At 45.0% G+C, this 16,028-nt stretch overlaps 1 protein-coding gene across 4 annotated transcripts in view; it reads right to left on the bottom strand.

Annotated features, from left to right (window-relative positions):
• Positions 1-15,878, bottom strand: part of SLC38A8 (solute carrier family 38 member 8) — a 48,385-nt gene extending 32,507 nt beyond the window's left edge. For 2 of the 4 annotated variants that reach the window (XM_037877452.2, XM_037877454.2), the window contains exons 1-4: positions 15,111-15,878; positions 13,457-13,631; positions 11,798-11,961; positions 283-473 (exon numbers count right to left, since the gene is read on the bottom strand). In XM_037877452.2, the coding sequence (XP_037733380.1) occupies positions 283-473; positions 11,798-11,828 (222 nt within the window). In that variant the 5' untranslated portion in view covers positions 11,829-11,961; positions 13,457-13,631; positions 15,111-15,878. Of the gene's footprint in view, positions 1-282; positions 474-11,797; positions 11,962-12,746; positions 13,352-13,456; positions 13,632-15,110 lie in introns of those variants that run through there. The other 2 variants (XM_043526523.1, XM_043526522.1) reach the window with 2 other exon arrangements.
• Between the last annotated feature and the right edge of the window lie 150 nt (positions 15,879-16,028).

Genomic DNA, 16,028 nt, shown 5'->3' with positions numbered 1-16,028 from the left:
TGCCTTTGCTCTACAGTTACTAGCTAGTGCCACTGCTAGATAAGAGGTGGAGCATAGAGGGCAGGGGACGAGGGCAGTCTCACAGCAAAGAGACACTCTATAGGACCTGAGGGGGACAGGGAGTGTGGGAGGAACAGGGGGAAATACAGAAAGCCATTCGTTACCACTAGAGAAAGATTAAGCTACAGGATTTCTTTTCGCCACTAACATAGAATCTTTGCCCAGTCCAGTGAACTAGTCAATCACTATACAGAAACCCTGGGATATTTACTTGTCACTTACCAGTTCCACCATAACAGCTGCAGTGATCCCTCCAGCCTTATTGAAAGCCCATGGGAAATTAAGAAGTCCTGCTCCAAGAGATGATTTCAGCATAATAAAGACAGCCCCGGCAGAGGATAGGTTTGGGCTACCTGACTCCAGCGTAGGCTTGGCTAACAAGCCGATGCTCTCTCTAGCCAACTCCTCCATCTCTGAAAGGAAAGAGGGTTGGGTTTAATTGTCTCAGCGTGGACAGATCTATCTGACTAACAAGTCTCTCTGGAATAACAGCTCCTTGGGAAGGTGAGTCCACTCACATAGCTCTAGAGCTGGATTTGGAGTAGCACATCTTCCTTCAAAACAGTTTATTCCCTCCTTTGGCAAAGAACATTAAAATAAAAGGAGTGGGGGGGGCTCAGAACTTTCACCCCCCAATCACAGACCTGCAGGGGGAGGGATTGTCGGAAACCAGATTCTTCTCAACCAATCAAAGGTCAGGAGAATGTGAACCAATTAACTGAGCCAAGTTGTGTTCAGTCGTTTCTCAGTGGCTCATTTAATTGGCAGTCTCTCTGGAGAGGATTAAACAGGAGCAAAATAAGTGGCAAAGCTGTGTCAGATTCCGTAGAGAGGTGTGTGCAAAGATGAAGAACAAAGAAATGGGCTTTAGGGGAAAACCAGGGCCGAGTTTAATATGAGTGTTGTGTCCTCTGTGCAATCCAAACTAGTCGCCTACAGGTTAGAAAACAACCACCTGGGCCTGATCCATAGCTCACTGACACCTGTGGAGAGACCCCTCCCTATCCACTGACTTCACAGGATTTTTGTCAGACCTTATTGGCCCCAGTTCAGCAAGTCCTGTAAGAACAGGCTTACCTTTAAATGTGTGCTGAAATGCTCTGCTGAATCAGGGCTTACGTGTATTGTTACTTCCCCTCTGTTGAATGACAAGGATTCTAAACACCTCTGCTCTTTACTTAGCACAAGAAATGCCCAAAGGTACACAAAAACAAACTAATAGTCTTCTCCCCTGCCTCAGTTTCCTCACCACTGCGGGGTGTACTCTGGGCTTGGGCAGAGCCTTCTGGGGTGTCCAGGATCCTCCCCCTACGGCTCAGGGCTTCTCTTCAGAAATATGGCGTCTTCTCTGACCTTGGCTAGTCTACAGGTAAACAGGATTCTCCTGCTAACCAAAACCTTCCTCTCTCTCCTACCCAAAGCTTTCTGTGTGGCTCGGTGAATCTTCCCCTGACCCTCCCAGCTTGTGACTACTCAAGACTAGCATCAATACCTGGGATTCTTTGTTGCAGGTCTGCGGATTTTCTACTATCGCAGATACACTTTTAATCCTTTGGAAGAAGGCTAAACATACAATATCAAATTTCTCCAGTGTTTCTTAGCTCCGGGTTACAGTGTTCATATTAAATCAGTGTTAATAACTAGATAAACAGACATAGCAGGCATATATAGAACAGAATTGTAGAATGTTGCAAATAAACGTTTGATTAAGGATTTCCCTTATCCCCTTTCATATTGAATCAACTTCCACAATAAACTCTTTTCTACAGTATGGAGAAAATGGATACATGAGCCAGATTCTACTCTTCCTGGCCCAGTCCAGTGGCTTCAATAGAGTCACTCCAAATTCACACCAGTGAGACAGGAGAATCAGGCCCACTGTGCCCAGTCAAAAGTCCACAGAACCAGAGGCCAGATCTGACCTCAGTTACATTGGAGTAAAGCCAGAATCATTCCACTAAAGTCAATGGAAGTTGTCTAGATTTACACCTGGGTAACTGAGCAGAGAGTCTGATGCTCAGTGAGGCTAGTGGCTTCACTCAAACTCCTCTCAGATTAAACATCCCATCATGGTTGACATAGAATCCTGTTTTTTCTCCCCAGCACTGGGACAATCTAATTCTCTCAAAAGCTGCGTGGAACTTAGAAAATGTCCCCACCAAAGGAAAGTGTTGATTTGCCCAGCAGAGTTTGTTTGGTCTCTCGTGAGGCTAAGCGCATGATCACCACTGCAGAGGAAGGGACTAACAAACGTACACGAGTCGCCATAGTGGCGGCACACTTATCTCTGAGTCAATAGGCTGAGAGTGCAAGTTCCCTGCCAGGACAGAGGCTCATCTTGGAATTTCCATTTCTGCAACTCGCCCACAAATGGAAGTGCGTTTGCGAAACTGCTAGTGGCAGGGAGCAGAGAGAGGGTGTTTAAGTAGCTGTGGTTATCTCGAATTTGGGCTGCTTTAGGGGTTGCCATTTCTGGTAAATGACCCATTTGGACTCATTCCTCGGGCCCAGGGGGTCACGGCTGGAGGATCCATCAGGATTTCAGTAGTCGCCCACATGCAATGAGGAAGTTCAAATCTGCAGCTGCCAAGGAGAGTGCTTGTTGGCATTGTCAGCAGAGGCCAAGGATTGACTAGCCGTGAACAATCAGCTCTCCTCATATGCCGCAGGGGTGGCCCCTTCTGCTCAGGGGGAGGCACGTTAGTGGGGCAATAGGGGCTGTTTGCACAGATGCTGTCCCGCTTTTATGTGCCTTAGGACTTCAGGCTCCATGGCTGCTAACCTAAAATCTTTCATGAGCACTAATGACCTAATCCTACATCCAGCCCCCAGTACCAGGGCTGAACCCTGGGGATATCCAGGCAGGTAATCCCGCTCTCTCTCTGTGGCTGTTACTGCATCAGCCTGCATATTGTTGCTTGTACTCCCAACTCTGCAAGGGCAGCGGCCAATGGACTCAAGCAGAGATGGATGCACCAGCTCCCCACCCCATTCTGTTCCTTAACATCCCCCTGACAGCATTTCCCTGGAGCGGGGCTCCACACCTGGAATGTGCTCCCCATCAAGCCTCCACAGATCCTGCTCCCAAGGCATCAGAACAGTCCCTGTGCAAGCGCACAAATTAAAAGCTGGCAAAGCACATTCAGCCAGAACTGTAACTCACGCAATCAATTTAGAAAGGAAAGAAATTTGTTGTTAAATAGCTTTGGCTTCGCCGTCTAAATCCGAATGTTGGTGCACGCACTGGGCTAACAGACTGTTCAAAGGAAAGAGTTAATCCCTATGCATCACAGTGGACGCTTTGGCCTCCATGTTATTTTAGCTAGGGTGATGCCTGGATGCTTTGTCTTGATTCCTAGTTGCTTGTAACCAGGGTCTCCAAGGAAAGCACACCTTCGTGTTAATACCACGTGTGGATGACTCCCTGGGACAGTCTGACAGTCCCTCATTCATTTTATATTTCCCAAATATGTGACCTTCTGATCTCAGTAAGAAGGATAAAGAGACTTTAATCAGCTGCTCTAAGGAATTATGGATGGCTAATTGTGCCTGTCACCTCAATTATATCTTTGCAGCCTATGGTGTTTGTAACTATTTAAAAGATCCTTTTTGGCCTTCATTAGCTGTACGCAAAAGAATTCAGAAATAATTAACATGTTTGATTTAGAAATTGGCCAGTGGGCTGTAAAATACCAGCCAGTGGGAAAGTCTTGCAATTCGGACCGGCGCTTTGATACGATTTCATTCTGGTCTCAAGGCTGTGGAAGGATTTTGTAACCATTCATTAGTGACACTATGAGAAAATACAGCTTCCCCATTAGCACGGTCTTGAGTAAAGCGGGAAGGCTTTCAGGAATCCCTTTAATTAAAGTGCACACAAATCAGAGTGACAGGAGGACCAGTCAATCACTCCAGATGTCAGAGAAGACCAGAGCCAGAAGGTGAGATAAAGGGTTGGGATGGCCAGAGTGCAGCCCACAAGACAAAAGACAGGTTTCTTCAACATGGCTCCCAGCTGCTCTCTCAATATGGAGGGAGGTTCACAGAGGCAACAGGTTCCAGCATGGAACACTCCATCTTGCTCCCAGCAAGCTGGCTGCTCAAGATGGGACACTGCATGATGAGACAGGGCCCACCTCCACATCGTTAAGGAAGGCAGCTGCAGTCTGCTTCGGCACGTGCTGAGTGCCCTGCATTTTGTGGCACAGCCCTGCCTCATGCTCCTTAAATCTTGCACACCAGCATGGTTGTCCTGAACATGGCATGGTTTCCCTGGTATCTATATCCCCTGGCACCGGAGCAGCAGGGTTGAGTGGCTATAGGCAATTCCTCCTCCCCCGGCCCTCAGTGTTATGGACTCTGGGCTCTGTGCAGTGAACATGCATATGTCTTCGGCGTGCAAGAATCAAAGCAGCAGAATGAAGAAATTACATGAGTGGTGCCAGCTGTCAGTCCTGCCCACCTCATTCACCCCCTGCCCTTCCTAATAGCAAGTTCAGTTCCCCCTGCACAACTAGAGATGGGAGTTTTACATCACTGGAAAAGTGGAAAGCTGGGGCATCGCTAAGGGGGACAAGCAGCGCTGCTAGCCCTAGATGGTCCAGAGCTACCATGCTGATAACACACAGATACACCTGCCTGTGTTATCACATTCAGTCTATACAGGGAGGGGAGCAGCAGTCTCATACCAATGATCCCTTTCTCCAGGGCAATTCCTTCAGGCCCCAGCTGCCTTTCCGGTCTGATCCCCCTTCTCTAGTCAGCTGGTCCATCACCTGTCTCCCCAGCTCCCAAAGCCATCCATCCTGTCTAGAAGTCCTCCATTGCTGTGTCCATGCCCAGGGGCAGCTCTGCTCTGCTTGCCATTAGCATTATTTTAGGCACTCATCTCTGCCTTGCTTCCCTGGTGGTGGAAACACTATGTAAAGATGCAGGAAGGAAGCCCTGTGGGAATGCCTGTTCCCAGAAAGCTACAGAAATAAAAAACAGGCTCAGTGGCTTGGCTTAGACACAACTGGATTAGAAGATAGGGAGGGTATCGGAGAGGAAATGGGGAGCTGCACAAGAGACAGGGCCAAGATCCACAGTCTTGGAGAAAATAAGGCTGACTGTGTAGATGATGGGATAGATGATAGGACAGGGAGCAGCTGTCAAAAGGAGAAGCAGGGCACAGATGAGGCAGGCTGCACCGCAGCTGAAGTACAGCAGAAGGACTGGGCCAAGGGGAAATTATGATAGCATCTATAATGGCTCAGGGTTTATGCAAAGAAAGTTCGATTAATGTTTTCCTGTAAATAACTTTCACAGCAGCTTTGATCCACTGACAGCCACAGACACTGTTGTTTTCTCAGGGACACATGGAGAAAGCCCTGCACTCTGGCATGGTGTCTTTAGGTCCGTACTCAGCCATGCCTTGATTTCTTGATTCAGTGAACAGTTGCACCTTCTGGAGAGGCTGATAACATCTTCAAAGCAAATACTGAGCAGGAATGCCAGAAAGGGGCAGTGACTGTAAGCCTGGGAGGCTGCCAGCAGTTGAAGTCACGTGACCTTATTTGCAAAAGGTTTGATCCACTGTAGTGTGGGCTGAGATCACCCGCCTGGTTCTCACATTCTGCGATCATCAAATAGCCTGGTTTGGAGGCAAAGATATTTTCACACAGTATTTATTCTGCTGGATTACAAGGTTATTAAATTTTGCAGACCACCGTGTACGATAGCTTTGAAAGCCAGTGTATATACCACCGATCAGGTTTGGGTTTCTTTGCTACACTGATTTCCTTCCCGCCCTGGCTTCTGTTTTTCCACCGGTTGCTTTGGAGTAACTCATGCGAAGGAGTAACAGTGGAAGGCTAGTATGCTGCCGCTTATCATGGTCTTTGAAAGCCAACACAGGTAGAAGATAGGTAGAGAGTAAATTGCAGTCTGCCCTTCTTAGGGATATCCATGACCTGCCAGATCAGATCAAACCAAGGTCCTGTCTCCAATACCGGCTAGTACCAGATACTCCAGAGGAAGTGTCAAGAAACTGCAGAAGGCAGTTGTTAAGTAGCCTGCATTGTCAGTTGCTGGATTTGCGTGTGCTCTCTCTCTGTATGCTGTACTCGCCCTGCAGACCTCGTTAGTACCGCTCAGAAAGACAGCAGATTTGGTTCAGTGGTGAAGGCGCTCAGCCAGGTTTATTGCCCTCAAGACACAGGACTGGTGCCCGGCCGACGGCACAGGGACACTAACACACAAGTGCCCAGTGGCAAGGATTCTGTTCAGTCAGCGGTGGGACTCCCCACGCCCCCCTTAGCCAGACAAAGACGTCCCTTCTGTGACCCTTCTTTTATACACTGATACAAACAAACTACGTATTACCCTGCTGACGTGGTTAGTCTACAGCCTGTACCTGTTGGTTTGAACAATATCCTGACCTTATCTCTAGGAGGGGTCAGGGTGTCCCTGTACCATCTTCAAAGTGTGTGTTTATACCATCACTTTGTATTGGGGTGTTCTTGTACTAGCCTTCTGGAATGTGTTTAGTGGATACCTAGTGCCTAGTACTGCTGGGGGGTGCCTGTGTGTTAGCAACATCAGCCATATCCTTGCCAAGTTCTTGTATTGACTTTTGCTGACTTTGGTTTGGGTCTCAGGCCTGCACCAGGCCCAGTATTCCAGGCTCCCTCTCTCTCTACTGCAGCCTGACAACATGAAAAAGCCAGCTTCTAAATCCATGGTTTTCCCTAGATCCACCTTTAGCAAAGTCCCTGCTGCACTAGAATCTGATGCGTGGATAGGACTCGTGTCTTGCCTGGGGCTTTTGGGCACTACTCCATTATGAACAACACAGCAAGGACTTGAAATCAGGATTTGTAGGCTCCAATTTCAGTTGTGCTATAGGCAAGTCACTTAACCTGCTCATTCCTCAGTTTACCCATTTGTGTAACCAGGGAGGCAGTGTTTTTATATGGTTTATAGGGTACCAGACTGGGATTCAGGACATGTGGGTTCTATTCCTGGGTCTCCCTGTGTGACGTTGGGAAAGCCATGTAACCGCTCTGTGTCTCAGTTTCCACATCTGTAAAATGAGGCAAACAAGGCTTACCACCTTCATTTGGAAGCACTTTGAGTCTATAGATGAGAAGTGCTAAGTGGACTGTGGGGTGTTTTTGTTTCTTGGACTAGATTGATCCACCCCTCCTGTCTTCCAACCTTCTTCAGAATCTACACTACCAGTGGCCACTACTGCCCCAGATAACACTCCTGAATGGGATGATGGATTATGTTCAATAAATACACTGTAAAAGCCACAAAACGAAACAAAGTCACATTTCCCTGGTAAAAGAAGCCATTGTGAAATGAAGAAAACTACCCACCCACAGGCAAAACTTACACGAGCCACCTCTGTGCTAAATAATAGAGCTCTAAAAGCCTTACTTTACTTACTTACTCAGAATACAGTGCAGGTCAAAGAATTAGTTCAGTTCACTCAGGAAAAAAAAAAAAAAAAAGAGAGAAGAGAAAACCTGGCAGCAGTCACACAGGAATCCTGGTTCTGTTGCTATTCCATTGGAAAGGGCCTGTCTATTCACACCTTTTGCACTGCTTTAACCGTAGCAGTTTGAAACCAGTCTAGTTAGAGTGGTACCACACCCCCTAGTGCAGATGCACTTATACCCCTATAAAGGTGCTTTACCAATGTAGATTATTCCCTCAATTTGCAGAAATAAGCCATACCAGTATTATTGTGTCCACACTAGCTTCTGTACTGGTTTAACTATTTCAGTTTAAAAATAAAGTCTCAAACCTAACCAAAATAGTTACATCACTATAAAATGTGTCTGTAGACCAGGTCAGCATTATGTATACTGGCCTTAATTTCCATGTCTTCATAGAATCAGAGGGTGAGAAAGAACTGCAAGGGTCATCTAGTCTAATCCCCAGTTAACTCCTTAACTGGCCAAGCAAATCAAGGTCTAACATTCAACTCGTTGGTATTTCTCTGTCTGACTACAACGTGATAACTCTTGAATGACACATCCAATCAATTCCACAATTTCTGGGAATGTTCTTGGCATCAATGGGCACAAACCTATCAATTTTGGTGGGGAAAAAAAATACAGGAATAGCAAAAGGGGGAAATGGAGCCGTGACATCTGGATAGCCAGCAGCTTTAATCACCTCTAATGGTCTACAGCTCAAAGCAATGGTTGGTGGCAGCCATTAGCACCTTTCAGCAAAACAATACCCCACATTTTAGCTCTGCCCATGTCCCAGTTTAATTTAAAATGTTTACACCCAGAGGAAAAAAGAGATGAGAAACGTGGGGGAAGAAGTGGCACTCACAGAGCCCCTGGCATGGGGTGAAAATAAGGAACCCTGGCATGGGGAGAAAGGGAAACGGGGACGCACACAGAGCCTGTGGCATGGTACAGAAGGGGGAAAAGGAGGCATGGGGGGGGGGGGGAAGGGTTGAATGAGGGGAAAGAGTGGGAGACCCGGTATAGAATGGGGAAATAGAGAGAAGGGGGAATTTGGAGGTCATGCAGATCCCCTGGCATGGGAGAAAAAGGGGGGAGCATAACATGTGGGGGACGAAAGATTGGAAGGCACACAGAGCTCCTGGCCTGAGTGAGGAAGTTGTGGGGTAGGGAGTCCTTGAAATAGAGGGGAAGGAGACAGTGGGCACACTGGGTTGGGGGGAGGAATGCTCCTGGTGTGTCCAACGAGCTTAGCTTACAAAAGCACGAAAGCATGCTACTGTCTAGTATTAAACATGGTTTAATGTTTTAACCTGAAGATTACTGCACTTCATTTACCTGACTTCACCTATTAACCATAATTATTTCCATACATAACAAGGAAAATCACTCCCCTAGAAGTTCTTGTAAGTTCTTAATAGACGTGATATCAATCAGAGACCAGGGGAGTGAGGTAATATCTCTTATTGGACCAACCTCTGTTGCTGAAAAAAGATTTTGAGCTACACAGAGCTCTTCAAGTCTGATATCAATGCCACTGAAACTCTGAAGTCGAGCTTGTGACCTTTTTATTAATGAAAATGGTTTTGTTGAAAAATGGTCTTTCTTCAATAAAAAAGTTCTGTGAAAAACTGTCAACACTGTAGAAAATTGTTGTAATTTCTTGTGGGGGGGGGGGGGGGAGAGAAGAAGGAAGGGGCGGGGGGGGGGGAGGGGAGAAGAACAGGCTTCCCCTCCAATCCCATCCACTGTTATCTATCAACATTTTTCTTTTACCCAAATCGTAATTTTCGGGAAACAAAATGAAGTGTTGATATCAAAAGCATGATGAAAATGGCTAACAAAATCACAAATAAAATCCGTAAAACATTTCCAGCTCCTTGCACCAGCTTTTCAGATTCTAGCTCAAGATGTTTTAAGCATTTATATACTTTTTTTTTCTTTTAATCTCAAAGTATCATCACACAGCGTTATAGTATTTTGTCCTTCCAACAACAGACCTGGCATGACAATGAAGGTGCACAGCACCCGCTATTTCAGTGTCTGTGTGGGGGCAGCACTTCAGTCAAAATACTCAAAAACTGGCCCCTAAAGTCAGGCATAAATACTGATTGAGTCTATCATGGGACAAGGCTTCTCCTCAGCTTGCAAACACTTGCTGCCAAGACCAGTCCCCTTTAAGAAGGTTTAGTCTCTTTTCACACAGGCAAGTAAAAAACAAACAAACTGTCTTTGAACTCACTCTTTGCTCTCAGGCTTCAGGGGCACCCCTCCCAGGGTCTCCAGTGCTTCTGCTTCCTGGCAGTTTCCCTCCAAGTTCTGGTCAGTTCTGGGAGCAGTAACCCCAGGGCTGCTTCCCTGAGCACCTTGCCCCTGGCTCCAGGGACCCACCACAGGAGTTAGCTCTGCTCTGCCTCCCCTTCCCTACACCCAGCCTGTCCCAATCATGCCCTTCCACCTCCACATTGCCTGCCCTCTGACAGGCCTTTATAGGCCCAGGTGTAACCCAGTCCCCTTTAATTAGCTGGATTGGACTCATCTGCTCTGAGACAGGGGAGCTGGGCCCAGTTCTACTCACAGGAACCAGCTGCCGGCTTTCCACTGAACAGCTCTAACACAGTCATTAGAGTGTAGTTGCACCCGCTAGATTTCAAACAACATGTAATTTTTTAAATCAGGCTGTTTCCCTCCCTCCCCAGTTATAGGCAAGTCTTTTTACTGTACAATTTTAGCTCGGCTACAGCAATAGAGATGGAGTTGGATCTTTTCATCACAGCTCCCACAGGGAGCTTGGTGCCTCAGCAATTTATAACTGCATTGGGTTGAAATTTGGTATGTAAAGTGTCAGCCCAATTAGAAATTATTTTACAGAACATCCTTCCCATTGGTTACGCTGTTTAACCTGGGCTCTAATGCTGGCTGAGCCAGCGACTCCCTGTGTAACCTTTGACAAGTCCCCTGACCCTTCTGTTCCTCAGTCAACCCAGCTGGAAAATTAGGTAAAAAGCAAGGTCTGGGATTGAGGGGAATTGGTGCCTCTGAGCCAAGATCTTTTGGGCAAATACATTACAAGATTTTGCCTTCTGAACATAGCGCAGCAATGACAAGTTGCTGACATGGTTTGAGAGTTACATTAAAATGTCTGGCCTTAAAAAGAGAACCTAGCTAAAACTAAAGCAACAAACTATACTGATGACTCTGGTTGTAACTTTAGTACCCATTATCCCAAAGGATATTTTGCCTTTAAAAGATATTGGATATACACAGTAGCAATTCATTATCCCGGGAGCTTGCATTCTTATGGGCCACTTGCTCATTTCAATTGGATATTGGGTTATACATGGACAAGAGAGATAAAAAGAATGTCTACTGAAACAGCTGTGGTCACACACTCCTGACTAAAGATTCAGCGCTTAGCTACATCGCATTGCCATCTGGACTACGAGATCGTGATTTGTAAAGCGCTCTAACATGTTGCGCTCTAACTGCTCTGTATCTAGTGCATTGTTAACATAGTCCTATTTGAAATGGGAATACATCAGCACAAACTAGGTCCCTTTCAGTTTGCACCAGCAGGGTCTACACGGGGTAGTTAGCATGTAACACAGTAGAGCACTCTACAGATCACAGCCCTGTAGTCTGGACTGCAGCACCGTGTAGACAAGACATCAGATGTCACAGTTGTGATGTTTGTTAGCAGGAGGTAACACGTTACAGAAGTCACAACTCTCACCGTGAAAGACAGCATTTCCAGTCCTTGTGTGATTGCTCATTTTTACGAGGGAGCTTGTCAGATCATCTATTAAGATGTGAAATATTTCTTAAACGTAAACGGCAAAATTAAAATTGATCATTTCATGTGCAGCGTGTCTATCCTCATCAGTCCAAAAGGGAACATGAAGCAGAGAAAAGTATAGCAGCTCATCTTTTAAAAAATACTTTTCCTGGCTTTGAAAGTCTCCTGGCACAGATGGGATCTCCAAAGGGCAAGTTGCTGTGACCTCACTGAAACAAAAAGTCTCATTGCAACACACAGTATCTGTGAGTTCACAGAACAAAGCACTCTGGGGACACCAGCAAGTAGCAAGAATTATTTCAGACAGGGCTGCTGGGGAAGCGGGGAGAAAGTATTTTTAAGAGGGTAGGTAAAATCCATTGCTGTGTTGAAAGCAAAGGCATTCAGCACTCAAATCTGTACTTCACTTGATTTTCACTAATTTGCCTTTAAGATGGCACATACCTAGTTCACGGTTGGTAGTAATCTTACTTACCTCTAAGCCAGATCATGGGTTCAAGTCTCATCTCTGGAGACTTAGGCTCAGTCTGGATGACAACACAAAAACGTGTACGTAACACTAGGAAGCTGCTGCATGGTTGGAGCTAGTTTTTCCCCAACCTCTTGGTGCCACTCAGGTTTAAGATCCCATGACACTTACTGTAAGAGTAAAAGGAAAACCTTAGGTGTCCTAGCAAACATTCACACTCTCGAAACAAGTTCAAACATCCAAGGCACTCTGAGAGCTATTGCTGAGCAGTGAACAGCTCTCACATTTACCTACCCAGAAACAGCACTACAGGTTTGTGCAACTTGGCACACAGAAATGGTGTTTTTTTGCAACCACATTTAGACCTGTCTCTACTAGGCAGAATCTGTCTATACACAACCATGAAAGAGAACCAGGCAGTAAAAACAGCATTAAAAGAAAGCAGCCTTGGGCTGGAATCTCCCCTCACCAGCAGTTAGCTGACAAAGTTCAGCTTCCCTTTTGGGGATATGAGCAAAACCAAAGCAGAGTTTTTTCACTCCAGGTTATGAGTATTATTTCTTTCCAGTAATGCCACCCCCACCCCCCTTTAATAGGTGCACTCTAAACACTGGCAGCAAAGTCCCTGCCCCCAAAACATCACACATAAATAATAGGCAGGTAACAGAAGGAGAACAACAGAGTGAGCTGTAGCTCACGAAAGCTCATGCTCAAATAAATTGGTTAGTCTCTAAGGTGCCACAAGTCCTCCTTTTCTTTTTGCGAAGACAGAGATAAGTTAGTAGCTCTTTATCTATATGTTAAATAATCAAGAAATGTAAACAAGACCCAAATTATTCCTCAACTGTGACACTGTTAGCCAACAACTTTCCCACAGGCATCACAGACAGAAGGGGCACAAATGTGGAGAATGATTTTATAAAATTATAAATAGGTAAAAATCAGTCAGACTCACTCTGGAGATTAGGCAAGGAAATGCAGCCTCCTCTCAGGCTGTATCCAGGTTGCCCCACCCCTCCTTCCTGCTGTTGCTGCATGCCAGCTGTACCCTATATTTTAATGAACCTCAGCTGCATCTACTTTCCAACCACTTAATCCTTGACAGTTTGATTCCATCCTCTGCAGATAAAAATGTGTTGTGGGTTTTGTCCCTGCCTGGGGAGTCTTCGTCAGGATATTAAAGCTTTAATAGATTACCCTGTAATTAGGTAAACAATTTCTTCCCAGGTCTTCTGATTACCAAAGCATTTAAGCTGGGGCTTGCTCCCTCATGAGCATCTTTTCTTGTTTGAGCTCATGGTAAAACCAGAATGCTAATTTAATCCGTCACTAACATTTCTAGCATCAAGCAGAAGGAAGAGCTTAAGCTGGGGGCTCTTTTTTCAATAAGGGTTCAATAATAGCAAAAGTGATGACCAACAGAGTGCTGCATAATTTTTAAAGTTTACTTGCGTGCTTAAACCCTCTGTACAAAAGGAACCAGGCTGTGAAATTAGACGCTTGGGCCCTGATCCTGCAAACAGCGACTCGTGCTTAATTGGGTTCCATGGCCCTGCTCACATCCATGTGCTTAACTTTATGCACAAGCATTTGCTGGATCAGGACCTTTAAGACTTTATGCCCTTTGGGGTAGGGATTGCCTTTTCATTATGTACAAGTACGTACCACAACAGGGTCTCGCTCTCATATGAGGCCTCTAGGTGCCACTGCAGTAGAGATGATAAATTAAATACAAAGACCATCTGTTACGACATCCATCTTATTTCGGAGTACCACAACTCATATAGTCTAGAGCAGGTCATTCTGAAGAAATTCTGAGATTTTGAAATTTGGGTTTGTCCTGAATCAAGACAAAACGTGAAAGTCTCAGCATTTTTTTGCAAAACAATTAATAAAATATTTCATTTTGACCTCATTGAAAAAAGTTTCCTTTCAATAAGGTCAAACATTTCAACTTTTAGATTATAGTAGAGTTTAATATAACATAAATCAAAATGATAAAGAGAAAATGAAATGCTTCGATAATTTTCTGTACAAACTGTCAACAAAATCAGTGTTTCCACAAAAATATTTCAATTTCATCAAATCAGCATTTCCCAATGCAAAACTGTTCTATCAGAAAATTTTCAAACAGCTGTTCTATAGGCCCCTCAGACCAATGACATTTTGTATGTATCTAGCACCTGTCTTCTACAGATCTCAAAGCATGTTATTTGTATTACCATCATGCCTGGGGACCCCAGTCTGCGAACAGGACCCCATTGAGCTAGGCACTATACAAATGTGGAATAAGAGACAGTCCCTGCCCAGAAGAGCTTACAATCTAAACACAAACAAGAGTTAAGCCTCACAACAGCCCCACAGGGATAGATAATATTCCTATTTTACAGATAGATTAACAGAATCCGAGTGCCTTCTTTGCCCAGTGTCACACAACGAGTCATGCAAGAGCAGGAAACAGAACCCAAGCTCTCAGTTTCCTGCTCCAACACTGGAGAACAATGGTTAAAAAGCTTCACCAATCAATGCAAGGCCACTTGTCATAACCTTCTCTAAAACTCTGGGGTTTTATACTGGTGTAACTATTTTGGCTGGGGTGTGTGTGATTTTTTACCAATATAGTTATACCAGGACAATCACTAGTGAGGACCCAGTTTATACTGCTATAAAGGTATCTCATAGTTTATTCCCCTTCTGTACAGGAATAGCTATGCTAGTACAAATCACCTAACCAGTATAACTTTGTCCACACTAGGGGGCATGGCTGTACCACTCTTTGTTTTAAAATCAATCAGTATTAAAATGCTTCCAAGTTTGGAGGCTGAGATCATAACAGCTAGGCAGAACAGCCGATTTCAGTGAGACCAGGGAGCTCAAGAAAGCATGCTGCCTCTCACGAGGAGGAAGAGGAGATCTGGGTATCCTGTATTAGTGAGGAGTCCAGGAGCAGTCTACAGCTGTGTTATACTTTGACAACAGATGCTGATATGGTGTTCGCTGACATTTCTTTTATTATCTGTACTACAGTAAGTAAAACTCAATTAAAAACTCTGCCCCACAGCCCTGAGGATGATCCCATACATCCTCTCTCAAACATGTCTTCTTACACCTCTTTTCTTACTGAGACAATAGAAAGGTCCATGTCCAACTCCAGTCTCAAAGCAGAAATCAGATTTAGCAAGTAGCCTCATACTGGGGAAAAATTATCACTAACTTGCACTCTAAGAAGATGATACTCCCTATATTTTTAGCCTACATAATGACAAACATCTTAGATTAAACTAAACCTTTCAATGCTTCCCTTTAAAGTAGTCCTCACCTTGTTGTCTGCTCATATTGGAAGGAGTTTCTTTGTATGGACATTGTCCAATCCGTTCTTTCTGTAAAGCTGTATTTTTATTGCAGAGGCGGGAGCTTTGAACCTTTTCTCCAATAGGTAGGTATATTTGAACAACGGCAAGAGTGTTAATCAAGGGTATGTCATACAGCCAGGTGCACTGTGTGCCTGGGCCTTAATTTTAACTGGTACCAAAAACAGTAGACCACAAATTAGAAAGAACAAAACTTTCACATAGTCAAGGTTTTAGTTTAGCTATTTACCTCAGTTACCATATGGTTAGATCCTACGCACACTACAGATTTTTAACTGAGTTGTGACTCCTTCTTGAGACAGCATATTGTAGCAAAGTCTCCCGGTGTGGTTTTTTGATTCAGGGCTCGTCTACATGAACATCTCTGGTTTGCACGAACAATCAGTTTGTGGCAAGGTGGGACGTGAATCTACCCCACACTAGGCTGTGCACATTAACTGTCAGTACGGACCTGCTGATACACATTAATAGCTCGTTAATGTGCCTTCATCTAGTCCCATTTCAAAGGGGACCAGACTATTAACACACTGTTAATGCACATCAACAGAGTCCACACAGACAGTCCATGGCAGGCTAGTGCGGGATGGAGTCACACCCTAGTTTCCTGCATACTGACTGTTCATGCAGACAAACCCTGAGAATGGCTCTCTAACATTAAACTGAATTTTCAGAAGATAACGAATGTGTGAGGCTGTCAGGTTAAATACTGAAAAGCAGAAACCCCGGTTTTATGACACTGCTCACTAATATGCAAAATGGAAGGCTGAGAGGTTGGGGGGGGGAACATAAAATGGGCATCATAATTACTCTCTAGTTTGGCAGCCTGCTCTCCAGGCTGGCATGGGAAAGAACAATTACTGGGCACA

The sequence above is a fragment of the Chelonia mydas genome, chromosome 12 (genome assembly GCF_015237465.2).
Source record: "Chelonia mydas isolate rCheMyd1 chromosome 12, rCheMyd1.pri.v2, whole genome shotgun sequence".
Classification (NCBI taxonomy): Eukaryota; Metazoa; Chordata; order Testudines; family Cheloniidae; genus Chelonia; species Chelonia mydas.
The sequence above is the reverse complement of the archived record's forward strand: the minus strand, read 5'-3'. Positions and strand labels throughout refer to the sequence as shown.